The sequence below is a fragment of the Somniosus microcephalus genome, chromosome 14, assembly GCF_052327205.1.
Source record: "Somniosus microcephalus isolate GS21.2 chromosome 14, FLI_Smic_1.0, whole genome shotgun sequence".
NCBI lineage: Eukaryota > Metazoa > Chordata > Chondrichthyes > Squaliformes > Somniosidae > Somniosus > Somniosus microcephalus.
In genome coordinates, this window is record NC_141000.1 from 96,417,012 (window position 1) to 96,436,093 (window position 19,082).

Below are 19,082 nucleotides of genomic sequence, written 5' to 3' on the forward strand. Positions count from 1 at the left end.
CCTCAGTATTGATTATCCTTCCCAATTTGGCATCATCCACAAATTTAGAAATTGTTTTTGATTGCAGTCAAAATTGTTAATATAAATTCTGAACAGTGGTCCCAGCATCGATCCATGTGGAACACCACTTCCCACCTTCTGCTGCTGAATAGCTACCGTGTCAAACTGTTTTATTAGCTTCCTCCCCAGTGTAGTGTTGGCTCTCCTTTTGATTTTTAATCCATTTGAACATTGCTCACACTAACCATTTTCATTCTGAATGTAATATTGATTGGATAAGTTTACACTGTATATCAGTTATTTGAACACTGCTCACACTAATCTCCATTCTGGCCCTACGGCCACACTAGTCTGAAAATGCCCAATCTCCTCTGATCTTGGAAGCTAAGCAGAGTCAGGCCCGATTAGTACTTGGATGGGACACTGCCTGGGAATATCAGGTGCAATAGCCTTTGTTACAGTTAAATTGGTTCAACCAAAAGAGCAATCTCCACAATTTTGGCCCGATTGCCTGCCTCTCTTCCGCGGCTATGTTTGCACCCGGTGTCCGCCGGCGCACTTGAGGCCTTCCGTAATCGGTGGGCACCGCGGGGACTGGAGTGCATCGTCACCCCGTCAATACGATCTTATTTTGATTTGTTAAGTTTTATTTAAAGTTTTGCTAAGTTAGTTAAATTCAGAACTAAAATGTTAAATTCAACCAAAAGAGCAATCTCCATTCTGAATGCAGTATTTATTGGATAAGTTTACACTGTATATCAGTCATTTACAAAAAACTAGTTCAATAACTTTTTTCCAGTGCATTTTCCAACATTGTATTTAACAGCCATTAGTTCTTTAACACGGAATGCTTTTACTGAAGAGCACATGCTTCCATTGAAGTCCATAATGGATTAGGCCAGACAAACAGACCCTTTCAGCAAGATCAAAATAAAATTCACTGTGCATCACACCTGCACGTGAATACATTAAAATGGGAATGGAGAAGCTTCTGCCTCTAGGCCACACTGGCAGCCTACACATAGTCTCATCTCTACAGGCACACATTTTTGGGTCAAGTATGTAAACAGCAAAACACTGCAAAGCCCAGATAAGAATCTTTCCACATCAGAAAACCACCTGCTTTTTAAAAAGACACTCAAACTATTTTTTAATGCAGCTTATAGGACAACCTCTCATTGGAAACAGCAATTTGATTAGAGCTCTACTGTACAACCATATCCCCACTGCATGTATTTACTTTGCAAAAGACATTTTCAACACAGTATAACTGAATTGGTTTTCTGTGAATGTAGAGAGCATCATCTCTACCATGTCAAACTATATACCATACAATGCATACTTGAACCATCAGATCAGTCTTAAATATTTGAAGTACCATGGAGTACATTTTGAACAGGTAAGATTTAAAAATGCAAAGGTAATTGCAAACAAACTTATTTTTAGCCCATTCCCATCATACATAGCAGAAAATATGAACAATCACAATTTTGTTGAATTTGTTGTACATTTAGCTATTTATATCACATTTGTACTTCTAAAGGGGAGCTCCAATCTTGTATTGTACAGGAGTTTTTTTTTTTTAAAAAAAGCACATAATACAGGAAACTCTTTATCCGGCACCAACAGGACCGGCGTGGTGCCGGTTTATCAAAAAGTCCGGATTACAGAGAGAGGTATAGTTAAATGGTACGAGAGCTCCGTACACAGCAACAAATCCAGGCTTCCCTGTTGCTTAGCAACATGTGCAGGAACTCCGGCCACAGACCAAGTGTCCCTGTTGCTTAGCAACAAGTGCAAGAACCCCAGTTACACAGCCACAGATCCAGGAACTGCCACTAATATGAAGTAAAACTTACCTGAACCTACTCCTGAATTTTGCCGGTTAACAGAGATTTCCGGTTATTTTTTTTAGGTGCCGGTTAAAAGAGAGTTTCCTGTATAATGAAAATAACCATAAGATGTTGCTTGTGGAGCCTGATTGTGTTGCGTAAAAAAAAAAAGTTTTGTTCAGTGCCATAATAGGTAATCCTGCTTTATAGGCCAATTTGAGTGCAATTTTTTTGCACACATTCATCACCAACCATTCACGTACTTATACAGAAAACATTAACAAATATCACAAACATTGCTGTGGCATTGAACAGTTTATAAAAGTTATCAGAGGCTTAACAATGGGAATAGCTTTGTGGGTATTTTTCCAAATCACAGTGTCGGGGGCTTCAATCCATATTTTTTAGCAACTTCTGTCTGTGCATATGCAGCATCACACAGCGAATACAGATGGGCCATCTCCATTTCTGACTTGGCCAGGTTAATGGCCTTGCTAAACATATCGATGGCCTTAGCCAGATTTCCTCTGTAAACAGATTTTAAAACAAATGTAAGTTAAGGTGCAAATGCTATGTCCAAAATGTTTAAGAATTCCACCATTTCTTTTCAATCTATTTAGAAATAAGATGCACTTTGAGCTGCACCCACCCAAAAATCTAATACTTGGATATCAAAGGATTTTAACATTTCTGTAGATGGGAAAATCCTAACCAATTAGGCTTTCTTGCTAGATTTCCATGAACACTTTAGATTAATAACTTAATTCAAACGTTAATATCGTTAAAAAAAAATCTGTTTGCAGCTATCAGACAACCAAGTGCTTTTATTTACATGACGAGGATTATTCCACGACATAGGGCTCCAAGCTGTTAGGAGACTTGCTGAGCTTGCTTTCATTGGAGAAATGAAATCGAAGATGAATATGTCAGTCAATGCCGAGAGTCATTGATGATGTAGGTGTAAGGAACTCAGAACTAGAGTATACATTTAAAAATAAAAAGCCTCAAATTAGACTTGAATAAATGTTTTATCGCCCCCCCCCCCCCCCCCACCCCAGAATATTAACTATGTGGAACTATTACCAATAGCAGTTGATGTTGTATTGACTAACTCCTTCAAGGAACAGTTGGGAAAAAAACGAAGGCTATAGGAAAAAAATATAGAACAAAATGATCTCACACTTCCCAGGACAGGGTTCCTGTGCTGCTGGGGTGGGAGAGAGGGAATATTGCCTGTGGAGGGCAGCTGAGCATTGATGAAGTGAAGATGGGTGAATATGCTGGAATTTTCTGCCTATATTTTTGGATACAAGGGTATATTTATGCAGCACTTTACCACAGAAGGTTAAATGGTGGGGCAGAGGTCTTCCCCTCAGCAGTGCCACAACTGCACTTCGTGCCTCCCCGATCGCTATCTGTGGCACAGCACAACCGCACAATTTCAGGCGCGATTGCATACTCACCCGTTAGTTGGATGGGTACAGTCGCACCAGCACTCAACACAATCCAAGATAAAGCAATGTATTTTAGTTGGTGCCCCTGCCACTAAACTCAATGGCCCAGTAATTCGGGTCCCAACGCGTGAGCACGGACGGGGTACTCACGCGTGGGCCCAATGGAATTGCCGGTTTTCAGCATGCGCGGAAAACCGGCATTTCCTTTCCTCTGAACCAAGGGGTTCAGAGGTCGAACGCGTGCGCGCAGGAGTCTGCGCATGCGTGCTGAAATTCCTTTATTTTTAAAGGTTTGCCCATGCGAGAAGGCCTCAACTTTTTACGAATGAAAAAAGCAGACGCAAGGACTTAGTTTTCAAAGGTAAGTGGTCTAATAATTAAAGTTAGAATTTTTTTTCCACAGGGTTATTATTTTTAAAGACTTTACAGTAAGGTAAGTGTATTTTTAGACCCGATTTCTTAAAAAAAAAAATCAGAAATTTGAATAATTGTAGTTATTAATAGTTCATTTAATTAGTGGGATTTTAAAAAACTTTTATTTGAAGTTTAAGTACTGTTTTGGGCGCCCGGAGTTTTCATGAGTTTGACAGTTCTTACTATCAAACTCATGAATGAACTTCTGCAACCTCCGATTGGTTGCCCAGTGCTCACGTGATCCCAGCCGGCTCATCGAACTAACTACGCCGCTGGGTCACGCACGCACAGCGCGCCAGGAGCTGAACCGGGCCACTGACAGGAAATGCACGCAGGCCCAGGCTTCAAATGTCGGCGCGCTAGGTAAGTGTAGGTCGGGGGCTTGCACCCGCAGGAAGCCCCCGACACCAATTTCTGGGCCAATATCCTCCACATCGTGGCTGCATGATTTACTATCTACAGGATGCACTGCAACAACTCGCTAAGGTTACTGTTACAGCACCTCCTAGTCCTGCAACGTCTTTCCTGAGTAGGATCAGAGTAGCAAGATCAGGGGAGCATCATCACCTCCAAGTTCTCTTCCATGTCACAAACAATCCTGACGTGGACATGTAGTCATTTGTTAGTCATTGCTGGACCAAAATCCTAGAATTCCTCAACACCACCGTGGGAATGCAGTCAGCACAGAAACTGCAGCAGCTCAAGGAGGCGGCCCACCACCTCTCAGGGTAACTAGGAATGGGCGATAAACGTCACCCATATTCCAAGAAGAAATACATTTTAAAAAATGCATCGAGAATGTTGTGCACTTTCAAACATTGAACTGCACCAAAATTAGCATCACAAAATGATGGGAATTTCTATCTGACAGATGTGAGCCATACCAGCTTTACAAGTTCTAAAACCATATGTGTTTTGTGGCAACCTACAATTTTGAGTATTTTCCAAAATCACTACGCATCTCACTCCTTTTAGAAATGCAAGTTTTAAGAGATGGATTAAGTGCAAGTAAAAACAATTCATTAATAAATTACCTCTGGACCTCAATAGTGCCCATGGTCTCGTATGCAAAATCACATTTATTGTCGATCTCAATGGCCTTGGTGATCAGTTCCAAGCCTTTATCCAAATCCTGTTTCCACTGAAGCTGAAGCAAACTAAAATAAATTAAGTAAATACCAAGTTGCCATAAACCAAAAAAGATACAGTTCAGTAATTTTATACAAACTATTTATAAAAACATATTGATAAAACAAAAAAAGGCCACGCCAACTTTCCCCAATGCAAGAATTTAAAAAAATCATGCTATGAAAGTACTACATAGGCTCCTCTACTAGGTTGGAAACTTTAGTCAATAAGTGAGATATAGGCAGGTCCTAGGTTCGATCTGTGGATTGTGCAAAATTAGCCGATCTCCGCTGAGACAGCACAAGAAGCACTAGTGGGCCTCAGCATTCCTCAGGATTGGGGGTGGGGGTGGGGAGAGAAATCACTTTGGCTTGCTATACACTCACTCCTGCTGAGAGTGTGCATGTACAGATGTTGCTTGACAGGAATGGGCTCATCTGTGCTGCTCTTACAGTTGAATAATCTACTGATAGTTGCAGTCAAGGCCCATACCCAAGAACTCCCACTTGCGAAAGGTACAGGAGAACACTGTGCAACTATATCCTCAAAGGAGTCAATGACTTGAGAGAAACTTGGCAAGAAAATAAATACACATGTTGTGCCACTGAGCCATACAGAACAGGAATATTTCTGGGTAAATCCTTGTGCCTGCACTGAATAGGCCAAATTGAGCTAGACAGCAGTGTGTGTGCATTACAACTGGCTGAAGCATCTAAGCTTTTTTGGTGGCTGGGAAGGGACAGGCAGACCAAACTTTGAGTCCTGATTGGTGCCCTCAGTTGAAATTCCACAACTGCAGAGAGAGTTGACTCTTGCCTATGGTAATTAAGGAGCTAAAGGGGCACTGCTGCCTGGGCAGCATGAGTTAGTGCCATCAGGTGCAGAGGCAGGAGGGAAAAAACTGGAGCAAGAAAGGAAGCTATTAACTTTCATGCCAAATTCATTTGAATTGTGCGTGGAAGTAGAAAAATTAAATGAAAACCATTCTGGATCTTTGTCAGTACTAATGCTTTCATTATTTTTTTTTAAAACAATCAGTTGTGATTTATGTATCAAATGATTTAATTGACAAATTTCCCGAGAGCATGTCCATGATTCACTGAGGACTAACTTCAGCATTTATGGAGGAGTTCCTTCCTCAGCTCTATCAAATATATCTATTGTTTATAATATAGACTTGATCTTAGTACCATATTAAGTCCATCGAAAACGAATACTCAAATTAAGTCTTTATAGGGGCAAGCTAAACAGTGAAAGCAGCAATTATATGGAAATTCCCAATTATGCTTATTTCTTCTGTAACAATACTGCAAGCAATGTTAACATATTAAACGAACAAAATTCAGGGATGGCATACAACCCCGCACACAATTTCAAGCAGGATTTTTAAAATAAGTTCATGTATAGAAATTTAAACTCATCATAAATATGAGTAATCCTACACCAAAGTTAATTGTTTTATATCTGATTACTAGAGGCACTTGATAGAGGTTTTGTTGTGCAAACATTGGTTGATTTTGTTGGGTATTTGCAATACTGACACAAAGTAAATGGATAGGTTGATTATCTTCATTTTTATTAAGTCCAGCACAGGATTAATTGGAGTGTTAGCACAACACATTTAGCTGATAACGGACATGGTACAGTTGGAAATCACTTGGTTTATTCCAATTCTTATAAATCACAGATCACTTACCCTTTGTGAACATATGTTGTTGCATTGTCTGGTTCCAGTTCAATGCATTTATCGTACATTTCATCTGCCTTGCTAAAATGTTGCTGGTCAGTTAAAGCCTAGAACAAATTTTTTTTTTGTCAAATATTGCATTTTTATCGAATATACGTCCAAATACAAGATTGCAAATATTAAAGTTCGGAATAGAATCATAGAAAGTTACAGCACGGAAGGAGGCCATTTCGGCCCATCGTGTCTGCGCTGGCCAACAAAGAGCTATCCAGCCTAATTCCACTTCCCAGCTCCTGGTCCGTAGCCCTGCAGGTTAGAGCATCCCAAGTGCACATCCAAGTACTTCTTAAATGCGATTAGGGTTTCTGCCTCTACCACCCTTTCAGGCAGTGAGTTCTAGACCCCCACAACCCTCTGGGTGAAGAAATTTCCCCTCAAATCCCCTCGAAACCTGCCCCGATTACTTTAAATCTGTGCCCCCTGGTTTTTGACCCCTCTGCTAAGGGAAATAGGTCTTTTCTATCCACTTTATCTAGGCCCCTCATAATTTTATACACAATATTAGTGAACCTGAATTAGAAGAACTTGCATTAATATAACATCTTTCACACCCTCAGGACATTGGAAAAAAACTTCACAGCCAATTAGTTTATTTTTGAAATTTAGCAACTGTTGAAATATAGGGAAACACAGCAGCCAATTTGCACACAGCCAGGTCGCAAGCAGCCATGAGATAAAGGACCAGATCATTTGTTTTGGTGGCGTTGGTTGAGGGATAAAATGTTGGCCAGGACACATGACCCCCCCCCCCCGCCAATCAAACAATGAAGCACTCCCTCAGTCAGCCTAGATTATGCACTCAAGTACCTGGAGTGAGGCTTGAACCCACAATCTTCTGACTCAGGTGAGAGTGCTACCACTGAGCCAAGGCAATTACTAGGCCTTCATCACAGGAAATCTAGATTTAAACCCCAACTAAAAGTAAACAAAAAATAATTTGCTATCAGCAACTCTTAAGATAACAGCGAGTGGGAAAAAAACCCGAAGTATTCTGACCTTGTACAAGTTTATTTTTGCAATAAATTAAGGTAGCTGTGCAAGTTACACAGCTGAACTAGAGCTTTAGCAATTTATTTTAGAACTGTTACAGAGGTATGATCAAATGATGGGATTGCAATTATATTTTAAACCAAACTAATTTTAGCTGCTCCAAATTCAAAAAGCAGGGCAAGGCAGCACAGGTTCAAGGCTGTGATGGGTCAGCAAAGGGTAAAATAAGGAGGACAAGTTGCAAATGCTGGAAATCTGAAATGAACACAGAAAATGTTGGTAACACAAAGCAAAGTCAGTCAACAGTAAAGACAGAATATGATGCCTTTATCAGACTGGAATGGGTTGATAAGATGACCGAGATCAGGACACTGGCCTCTAAACAACTGGATGCTGAAATGAGACAACAGAGCTGGGTATATTACAAGGAGGAGCCAAATGGGCTGAAGCACCTTTTCTAAGCATGCCTTGTGATCTTTAGAAGAATCAAAATTTAGTATCTTCACAGCGGTAGTTTGAAAGACATGCATTTAAACAAAATAAAAATGCTGATATTCGCAACTGGGCACTACAGAAAAAAGTCGGATGTTAAATGTCCCATTCTCCAGCGTTAGCCTTCACCTTACTGAACACAAATGCCTGAAATAACCAGGGTTGAATGCTGAAGGCTTACCTGTGCATATAATGCATAACCCTCTGCACACGTGGGAAAATTTTTAATAACATCTTCAAAGCCTTTTACAGCCACTTGGATCTGCAAAGGATTGCTTCCAGTGTAGGCCTGACGATACTGGAAGAAAAAGTATGACAGAAAAGCATTTTAGTTGGTATACAGTGGCCTGACTGGAGTGGAGAACATTTTTTGTTGGAAATGTGAATTCATATTTTTTTCTCTTGATATCTATAAATATCAACTGTGTACAAGATTTAAATGTGATGAGTTCATGGTTGCTCAACATCAAATGGAAGGGGGGGGGTGTGGGGGGGGACAAATAGTCACTGAGAAGGCCTTTAGATTATCTGAAAACAGAGGGAGGTGACAAGCCAGAGATGTTGGGGGCAAGGTGGCTGAAAGGCTGGTCATTGATGATGCAGCAGAGACTGAGAAGTAGGCTGGTACTGGGAGGAGTGGAGTGAATGCAGGGGCATAAGGCCAGAGAAGATCCAAGTTAGGGAGGAGTGAGGCCATGGAGGGAGGATGAAAATCTTAAAGGCCAATTCCATGAGTCACAGTAAGCCAGTGGATCTTGGCAAGGATCTGGGGCGATGGGGACACAGGCATCAGTGCAGGTAAGGACAGCATTTTGAATAACTTGTAATTTATGAATGGCTGAAGTGGGAAGCTGACAAAAAGCACTGGAGAAGTCCAGCCATGTGATGACATATTGCTCAATGGTGAGCAACATACCAAGGTTCCACATTACTGGGCTAAGCCGGAGGTGGTAGTCAGAGAAGGAGATGGAGCAGCGGCATGTAGGCGTGTGTGGGAAGGGGAAGAGGACAGCTTCAGTTTTACAGACATTACAGTGGAGGAAATTTTGGCTCATCTAGGTCTTGGTGTCAGACGGACAGTTGAAGATGGTGGCTATAGTTATGAGAGTCAATGGAGGTAGCAGTGAGGCAGATCTGGGTGTCACCTGCATCCACATGAAAACTGACCCTGTTCTTCCAGATAACATCACCAACAGGTATACCGCATGTAAATGATGAAGTGAACTCTAACTGACCTTAAAGGGGTAACTCACTATGTGGCAGCTAGTAATATGCCAGTTAGAAGAGTAAAGTATTTAGGGTTATTTATTAAAGATCCTTGCTTGGTTTTTGTTTTGCAAAAATATTACTTGGCAGTTGTACTGTGCAATAAGACATTCATCTGTAGTGAATTTTGATGAACAAAATTAGGAATAGATTGCTTACCAATGCAAAGCATTTCTGGGCCTGTGCTAGAGCAGAGTCCGGTCGCAGTCTAATGCACTCATCAAAATCATCAACAGCCTCCTCAACGTGGTCAAGTAAAATCTTCAGCTACAAGCAAAAATTTAGGATTACCACATACCCTATAATCTGGACAGACTTTTAAATCGAGGTAGACCAGTGTTCTCTCCATACTCCCATCCCTTCAACACTTTTGACACCAAATACAGAACAGAAAATGGAGGGGGCAAGGGTGAAGAGAGAAAGATAAAAAGGACTCTAGCCTGATCGGTTCCTTCCCAAACAGCTTCTACCATCAGTTGTTGATGTGAGAGTGATTACTGGAAGGCAGGACTATCAGCTATGTAGTCTGAAAGGAGTTTACTCCAGCTCACCATCCCCAACTAGGGATGGGTGATAAATGCAGCCATGTTTAATGTCACGGACAGCCCGAGAACAAATAAAAATAACGAAGACAATTTGTTTCAGGAAGGTTGAGAGACTGGTCCACTTCCCCAATTAATCAGAAAGTTGCTGGTTGCTTTAGCTCCAAAGAAGCATAGAAACATAGAAGATAGGAGCAGGAGTAGGCCATTCGGCCCTTCGAGCCTGTTCCGCCATTCAATGAGATCATGGCTGATCATCCAAATTCAGTACCTTGTCCCTGCCTTCTCCCTATATCCCTTGATCCCTTTAGCCTCAAGAAATATATCCAACTCTTTCTTGAATATATTTAATGAACTGGCCTCCACTGCCCTCTGTGGCAGAGAATTCCACAGGTTCACCACTCTCTGGGTGAAGAAGTTCCTCCTCATTTCAGTCCTAAATGGCTTACCCCTTATCCTTAGACTATGACCCCCTGGTTCTGGACTCCCCGGCCATCAGAAACATCCTTTCTGCATCTAGTCTGTCCAGACCTGACAGAATTTTATAGGTTTCGATGAGATCCCCTCTCAATCTTCTAAACTCCAGTGAGTATAAGCCCAATTGACACAATCTCTCCTCGTACGTCATTCCTGCCATCCCAGGTATCAGCCTGGTTAATCTTCGCTGCACTCCCTCCAAGGCAAGAACGTCCTTCCTCAGGTAAGGTGACCAAAACTGCACACAATACTCAAGGTGCGGTCTCACCAAGGCCCTGTACAACTGCAGCAAGACATCCTTGTTCTTGTACTCGAACCCTCTTGCTACGAAGGCCAACATACCATTTGCCTTCTTAACCGCCTGCTGCACCTGCATGCTTACCTTCAGCAACTGGTGCACAAGAACACCCAGGTCTCTTTGCACTTCCCCTTCTCCCAATCTATTGCCATTCAAATAATAATCTGCCTTCCTGTTTTTGCCACCAAAGTGGATAGCCTCACATTTATCCACATTATGTTTCTGCCCAATCACCCAACCTGTCCAAATCGTGCTGGAGTTTCACGACATCCTCCTCACAGCATACCCTCCCACCCAGCTTTGTGTCGTCTGCAAATTTGGAGATATTACATCCAATTCCCTCGTCCAGATCATTAATATATATTGTGAACAGCTGGGGTCCTAGGACCGATCCTTGCGGTACCCCACTAGTCACTGCCTGCCACTCGGAAAACGACCCGTTTATTCCAACTCTTTGCTTTCTGTCCACCAACCAGTTCTCTATCCAAGTCAATACCTTGCCCCCACTCCCATGTGCCTTAATTTTGCACGCTAACCTCTTATGCGGGACCTCATCGAAAGCCTTCTGAAAGTCCAAATACACCACATCCACTGGTTCTCCCTTATCTATTTTACCAGTTACATCCTCAAAAAATTCCAGTAGATTAGTCAAGCATGATTTACCTTTTGTAAATCCATGTTGACTTTGTCCGATCCTGTCACTGCTTTCCAAGTGCTCTGCTATTACATCTTTTATAATGGACTCTAGCATTTTCCCCACTACCGATGTCAGGCTTACCGGTCTATAATTCCCCGCTTTTTCTCTGCCACCTTTTTTGAATAGTGGGGCAACATTAGCTACCCTCCAATCCATGGGTACTGTTCTAGAGTCTATCGAGTTCTGGAAGATGACCAGCAATGCATCTACTATTTCGAGGACCACTTCCTTAAGTACCCTGGGATGTAGATTATCAGGCCCTGGGGATTTATTGGCCTTCAGTCCCATCAATTTTCCTAACACCATTTCCCTACAAATACTGATTTCTTTCAGTTCCACCCTTTCATCAGACCCTATGTTCTGCGGTATTTCTGGGAGGTTATTTGTGTCCTCCTTTGTGAAGGCAGAACCAAAATATGTATTTAGTTGGTCTGCCATTTCTTTGCTCCCCATTATAAATTCCCCCGATTCTGACTGCAAGGGACCTACTCTTGACTTCACCAATCTTTTTCTCTTTACATATCTATAAAAGCTTTTACAGTCAGTTTTTATGCTCCCTGCAAGCTTACTCTCATTCTATTTTCCCTTTCTTAATTAATCCCTTTGTCCTCCTTTGTTGAATCCTAAACTGCTCCCAATCCTCAGGATTATTGCTTTTTCTGGTCATTGTTCTCACATTGGTTCAGGCAATTGTAGCTCTTCCTACCTGTCCTCGATGATGGTAAACATCAGCATTTTGAGGATCAATATCAGCAGCCATGTTGAAATCTTGTGTAGACAGCTGCGATTGTTGCTGCTGCATGTACATGCTTCCACGCTTGATCAACGCATTGGCACGCAGCTGCAGGACAATCACAAACAGTAAAACATTACTTATAGGTTCTTCTCATTGTGTATATGTATTATTTGAGAGACTGGTTGTATATTCTCACTCAGCCATCCAGATTTTATAGCAGGTAAGAGATCATGTGATCATGCTGTTACCACTTCATGTTGCAGCAAGTGGACAATAATTCTGACTTTATACAAGGAAAAATGTAATGTTCAGTAAGGAATTAATGAGACAACACAAGAACTACTTTCTCTTTGCTGGATTAGTAAAACAGTCACCACACCGCATCGAAATGGACCAACTTCAAAGCAGCTGTTTTTATATGTAACTTACCTCGACAGGGTTTAATTAATTTTTAAAACTATTTATATTTGTAAATTGACTCCCAAACACAAGAAGCAACTGTAGAATATTTTGATGCCAAACAAAAGTTGCCAACACTTTTGCCTGCAGCATGCTTCGGTCATGTTCAAGATGTACTCATGTCATTGGCACAGCTAGAGAACTGTTTTTCATTTGGTTTACTGCAAAGCACAGCAACATTAAGGTAACATTTATAATTTAAATAAGAAGCATCTGAAAATGACAATATAGTGTGTTTCTGGCTCTAGTTCGTTTGTTATCAAGCCAAGATGTAGGCTTCTTCATGATGAGAAGAAACAATGCTAGATTTAGTGCTTCCCCAATGAGGTTAGGAAAGTTTGAATGTCAGCTACAAGTAAAATTCAAAATTACTAGTCTTTTGGGAATCCATCGTGCAACATTATAATTCTGATGACCTACAGTGACAAAAAGTGAATGTAAAGGCCGGTCAAAATGCTGAAGAGAAGATCCAAGACATTCTACAACAGCAGAATTTCCTGCATTGCTCCCAGATTGTCAGTCATTCAAACAGGTCAATTAAACGAGCTAGGAGGGGGAATGGAACATAGCAATTTAAGTTATTTGTATTAATTTACTTTTAGCTAACCATTGAAATATGGATTAGACCAACTTAGAATGTGGTTTTAGTCACTAAATGTTCTAAAGACCATTTTGTTTGTGGTGGGGCAGGAGACAACGACAAATATACAAGGTCATTTCAAAAAAGGTCTGCATAAATCCAGAGCCTCAGTTGTAGATTTGCAATTATTAACTCAATTATTATTTCTCTTTTAAGATCTTAACTTCAAGTTCATCATATTGAACCCATTTCTATTAGACTTCTAAATCAAAATTAATAGATTAATTATAAAGGTTTCCTCATTTTTCGAATGAGGTTTTGTACTAATAATTTTACTAATAGTGTCAGCTTGGTTTAGTGGTAGCACTTTCACCCGAGTCAGAGGTTGTATGTTCAAGCTCCACTCCAAGCACGTAATCCAAGTAGACATTTCAGTGCAGTACTGAGGGAGTGTTGTGTTGTCTGAGGTGCCGTTTTCAGATTAGACATTAAATGGAGGCCCCATGCACATAAAGCTCTCATGGCAGCTTTTATGAAGAAAAGATAGTTCTCCCACTGTCCTAGCCAACATTCATCCATCAGTCAACCAACATCACCAAAACAAATTAACTGGCCACTTATCACATTGCTGTCAATGTTACTTTGCTGCAGGAAATTGGTTGCTGTGTGATGATTACACTCCAAAAATCAATGCCGTGACCTTGAAGCACTTTGCGACATTGAAAACATAAAAGGCATTACACAAATGCAAATTTTTTTTCTTTCTGTACTATTTTGATCACACTCATTTTATTCCTCACTGCCACTAAGTCTCACTGCTGCCTTAGCTGGCCAAAAAAGCTAAGGACCTCTTTCAGGTGAGGCTGGTCACAGCAGTGTGGGAGAAGATCATTTGATACCATACTGTGATTTTCTTAAAGGATGATCAGCAACTGAGGAAGAACCTTTTTTGTAATTGACTGCAGCTGTTTTAGCAAGATGGGACTACCTATGCTCATTCCTACTCTGGCTAAGTAAAAGGAAATTTGGATAGAACACCTACCTTCACATTTGCATCTTCCATACTAACGACCATATCAAGGTCAGGTTGAGCAGCTGTAGCATTGCCTATCAGCAGGTAGAAGGTAGCCCGAAGCAACAAGGCTTCAGCCACATATTTCCCCTTTGTTTCTATTTCTTTTGTGCATTCACTAATAATTTTGTCATAGTTCTCTTCCTCCATGTATTGCTTTGCCTTCTGGTATCCAGATCTGAAAAATATAAAAAATATAGCTGTGACTAACTTGCACCATTAGAAGAGTTCATTGCCACCCACTCCCTTTTAGTCTGATGAGCCCACTAGACCTTTTAGTACAAGTTAACAGCAGCCACAAATCAGTAGCGTTTGGCAGGCTGGTTTTGTTTTGTTGCATTTCTACATTTGTTAAAATTGTCCATGTTTGCTATTGATACTCGGCTACAACAAAAACACAAGACTGAGAATGCAGTGGTATTACTTTGATTTGCACCTATGACCCTGTATAGCCAGCATCACTGTGGTGTTCATTTACAGCTGCTTTAAAATTTCTTTACTCAGAGGGCAGTTAGAATATAAAATTTGATTCTACAAGATGCATTTTAAAGCGCAGGTACTTTAAAAAAATTACAACGTTGCTTGAAAAGGGGAATAGCAAAAGGTATGGAGATTGGGATTAGACTAGATGGCTCACAAAGAGAAAAACATTGGTACAGACTTGATGGACTGAATAGGCCGATTCTGGGCTCTAATATTCTAGGAATTCATGCTGCGGTATGGTTCCACAGGCATTGGCAGCCCTCTAGTATCCTCCCGAGTAACCATTCTTCATACTTAAGCCCACTCTTGAGTGTTGGGCTATTCAACTGTTACCTAAAGACCCATCAAAGGCAAAGTCAATCCAATCACCATTACTAATTAGCCATCAGAAACAGGACCCCTGGCTGATTTTTTCTCTTGTCTAGCTGGGGGATGTTGTGAGCAATGTAACCCCCTTCACTCACCACAGATCATGGATTAAAATCAGGGCCGTACTGATCTGTAGCACACTATTCAGTGCATTCACCCATTGGGGTTGGGAAAAAAACCATTATACAATCACCTTCCTGTTCCCCTGATGTCAGCAGCTTCACCCTCCTTGTCTTTGTCTTCATCAGGCTTTTCGCCTTTAAGCAAAGGCTGTGAGATAATGTCATCAGTGAAGGAATTAAAGTATGATTTGATGAACTGTGGGGAGGGCATCAGCGGCTCTCTATTCTACAATGGGGAAAAACAGAAGAGAATTAGAAAACACAGTCCTTCCTGTAATAGAAAAATACAGCACAACTCTAAAAGGGAATGCAAGTACTGTACCACAATCACATTGCTCACCTAGAAGTGTACCTCAAAAGATTCTAGACCAATGTAAAATACACAGATGCACAAAATACAGCATTTGCTAAAAAAAATTCTCTTTCATAACCCTACCATCAAATGCAAAGTTGTTTTACAGTTCCTTTCTGACTAAAATGGTAAGTGGATGGTGTGCAAACCCTCCCAAAGTTCTCATCAGTACAACGGCTCAGGTAATTTAATATTCTCTTTCCAAGGGAAGCCATAGATCAGATATCTCCTTCAAACATCTTGGGTATCTGGCATTTTAAACCTGCTGGCAGCAGCAGCAGCCTAGACAGGGAAGGAAATTACCTCAAGGCAATGTTCCACGCCCCTCAAAACACATAATGCACCTCGTTTATATTAAGGTGCTGTATCTAAAAGTCAATATAAACAAAGGATTCATTCTGCGTTGTGAATATCCATTGCTCCACCATTCACAAATTCATTTTGCTTTGCTTTTTGACATTATTTATTCCCTCTCAAACCATCAGCTGCTATGAATATTGATTTTCTTTGCACTAACCCATGTAATTTTGTTTTATTAGCTTGATGGCAATATTGAATAGCATGTCAGTTAACCAATGTGCTGACCCATCCCACAGGACAGTTGCTACCTTTTCATGGCCAACTCCTCTTACTATTCTTTGGTCATCCCAGGCAACAGGAGCAACTCTGATTTCCTCTTTGCAGTCCCACAGCTCTCTCCATGCTCAAGACACCACCTTAGAGTTAATGTACTTCTATATATTAAAAATTCAGGGCATTTACACTGGTGCATAAGTCTACTCTGACCCCTCCTGTTCCCAGCCTGCTCCCATGCCCATCTCCCTCCTGATCACCCACCATCCCTTATCCAAATTTCACCCCATCTGGACTTCCGCCATCACTAAACTTATCGTGTCCATGAATCCCTCAACCTCCTCAGGCCATAGCACTTGATCACCCAACTTTCTTTTCTCAGTCCCATGATCAAACTGTCCCTAAATTGTTCAAATTTGCTATCATTGTTCCTCTGCAACCAACCCCTCCACACTCTCCCAACTACTATTCCATCTCCAACATTGTCTTTTTAGAGTCCTAGAATATATCACACCTTCCCAATTAGGCTCCCACCTCAACCATTTGAAGCCATCCAATCAGACTTCTGCCGGGAAACCATATTAGTCAAAGCCACAAATGACTTCCTGTGAGACTACTTGCAGTTGCTTCTTACCATCCTCCATTACTCCACTGCCTTCGAACACACCACCCTCCTCGAAAACATCTCCTCTGCAGCCCACCTCCGTAGCACTGTTCTCTCCTGGTCCCATTCTTATCTACTGCTTAGTCGATACTACACTGCCTCAAATGGCTTATCCTTCCTTTCCCACGCTGTTAGAGAATATACCGCAGAGCTCCATCCTTGTTCCCAGGCACTCCTTGCACACAGTCGCCTTGCCACCTTCCACTGTGCCTTCAAAAGCCTCCTGAAGATCATACTCTTTGATTGTGCTTCCTCCCCTTGCTCTTTCTCGCTCACCTGCTTGGTATCCATTTGTTTGCCCCGTGAAACACTCTGCAAAGATTTGCATGTGGGAAGCACTATAAAATTGCAAGTGGTTGTCCTCTGAACCCGAGCAATAGCAGACTGGAAAAGGGTCTGCCAACAGCAATACAGTACAACTGTGCATTTATTTGCTGCTTCTGGCAGATGGAAATACTGATTGTATTAATGTGCGTGGAACAAACTCAAGCTGACATACATAACAAGTACCAATAGCATTTCAGCCACCAACCTTGTACTTTTCTTTGGCTTTCTCTTTTCCAAGCAGCTTAAGGACTTTGTCAGCAAGCAGCATGCTTTGTTGGTTTTGGAATCCCTCCAGGATACAAACGGCAGTAACATCTGAAAGGTGCAAAGACAGCATGTCATGTTTCCGGTATGAGCACTTGAAATACCTTCCTGGCATAGTTCCAGGTAGCTTGTGGTTACAAAATAGGTTGGTAACAAGTAGGGTTCGAAAATACTGGATGTTTTGACATCAGTGCGATTTCAAACCCAATTAGCTTGAATTAAGCATTTCTGTTAAATTTTCTATAAAATGGATTTTACACATTTGAATTACGAAGAGCAGAATGATTATTTTGGAAAGCGCAAAATGCTGGTTACAATTTGGGCTTTCTCCCAAACAAGGCAGTTTCTACAGGTTAGTGTGCCACAGGATTAAAAATGATCCATGAAGAGTGATTTTTCACACCAGACAATATTTCAGATGCCCATTGTGTATTGCTGACCTCTTCAATGGGGAACACAAAGCACTCAGACCAGTGTTGAGGCTAGAACTACAAATTGAATTTATTTAAATAATTAAACATGCACTGAAGCAAACCGAATATAGATTTGCAGTTTACTTGCTGACTTGAAAACAACAAAATGTAGAATTTCAAAGTCTCTTTTCACAACCTTTAAACCAAGTTCTTTGATAATCTTTTATGCAGGTGCATCCCTCTGCGCCTGCAGAATTCTCTCCATCACCAGGACACCGAAACACAATTGCACTGAGTGAAATGAACATGCTAGGATTGTTGCTCAGATATAGGTCACTTCCTTCATAGTGTGGGCCAGCTTCTTTAACGAAACAGTAAATGCTGGAATTACACAGCATGTCAGTGCAAAGTGTTCTGCTCTTGTTTGAATCGCACCATGTTCACCTGATAGGGCAGACAGGGCCTTGGTTTAACAGCTTATCCAGAACATGGCACCCAAAACAGCGCAGTGCTCCCTCAGTATGCATTGAGCTGTCAGCCTTGATTATATGCTCAAGTCTTTGTAGTGGGGCTTGAACCCACAACCTTCTGACAGAGGCAAGAGTGCTACCACCGAGCCAAATTGCCACATTGAAGGGCCTTATGGCCAAAACCTTAATTTAGCTGTTCTCTCCACAGATGCCGACGGATCTGAGTTTTTCTGAGATTTTCTGTTTTTATTTACAGCATTTCAGTTTGTTGCTTTTTATTTCTTTGAAAAAATATCGCCAGTTCTTTCTCAGCAGGCAGACAGTTACTTATTTCTAACATTTAAGTAAATGGCAATGGGGCAGCAGCCCCATTACCGTCTGGAGCAATGTCTACTGAAACAATGTGTTTTGGAAGTTCCGTCTTGTATGATATCCTTTTAGCGGTTGTGCAATCACAGACAATAAGCTCAGTGTCTTCTCAATATCAGACGTGCCAAAGTTACAGTTTCATAAACTGAAAACGCTATCCAGACAACCGCTGACCTGATTAGGCTTTGCTTATATGTAATAACAAAGACGTGTTGTGTCTCTAGTGCTTACAGGTACAGGTAGTATTACACATTGCTAAAAATTCAAGGTCAGAAATTCTCTCTTTCAGAACTCAGAGCTCCTTTTTAAATTTAGTGTAGAGACACGCGCATGCACACAAATACTGTGTGATCTGACGCATGACAGAGCCAAACACAACGCTATTACTATTTAATTCCTCAATTTTAAAAAATGGGCAAACATTTCATAATTGTGAACTTTTCTACACACTGATTTTTTAATTTTTTATCACAAGTGCTGAATCAGGACAGG

At 41.2% G+C, this 19,082-nt stretch overlaps 1 protein-coding gene and 1 pseudogene across 1 annotated transcript in view; one reads left to right on the top strand and one right to left on the bottom strand.

Moving 5' to 3' along the window:
- Positions 1-333: 333 nt before the first annotated feature.
- On the top strand, positions 334-452 carry LOC147107733 (5S ribosomal RNA; annotated as a pseudogene).
- Positions 453-714: 262 nt separating this feature from the next.
- The window catches only part of tomm70 (translocase of outer mitochondrial membrane 70), a 29,220-nt gene continuing 10,852 nt past the window's right edge, over positions 715-19,082 (bottom strand). Inside the window, exons 4-12 of the mRNA XM_086007014.1 lie at positions 17,280-17,389; positions 15,230-15,384; positions 14,155-14,362; positions 12,044-12,178; positions 9,483-9,590; positions 8,239-8,355; positions 6,525-6,622; positions 4,735-4,857; positions 715-2,359 (exon numbers count right to left, since the gene is read on the bottom strand). Of these exons, the coding sequence (XP_085863140.1) occupies positions 2,206-2,359; positions 4,735-4,857; positions 6,525-6,622; positions 8,239-8,355; positions 9,483-9,590; positions 12,044-12,178; positions 14,155-14,362; positions 15,230-15,384; positions 17,280-17,389 (1,208 nt within the window). The 3' untranslated portion in view covers positions 715-2,205. The remainder of the gene's footprint in view (positions 2,360-4,734; positions 4,858-6,524; positions 6,623-8,238; positions 8,356-9,482; positions 9,591-12,043; positions 12,179-14,154; positions 14,363-15,229; positions 15,385-17,279; positions 17,390-19,082) is intronic.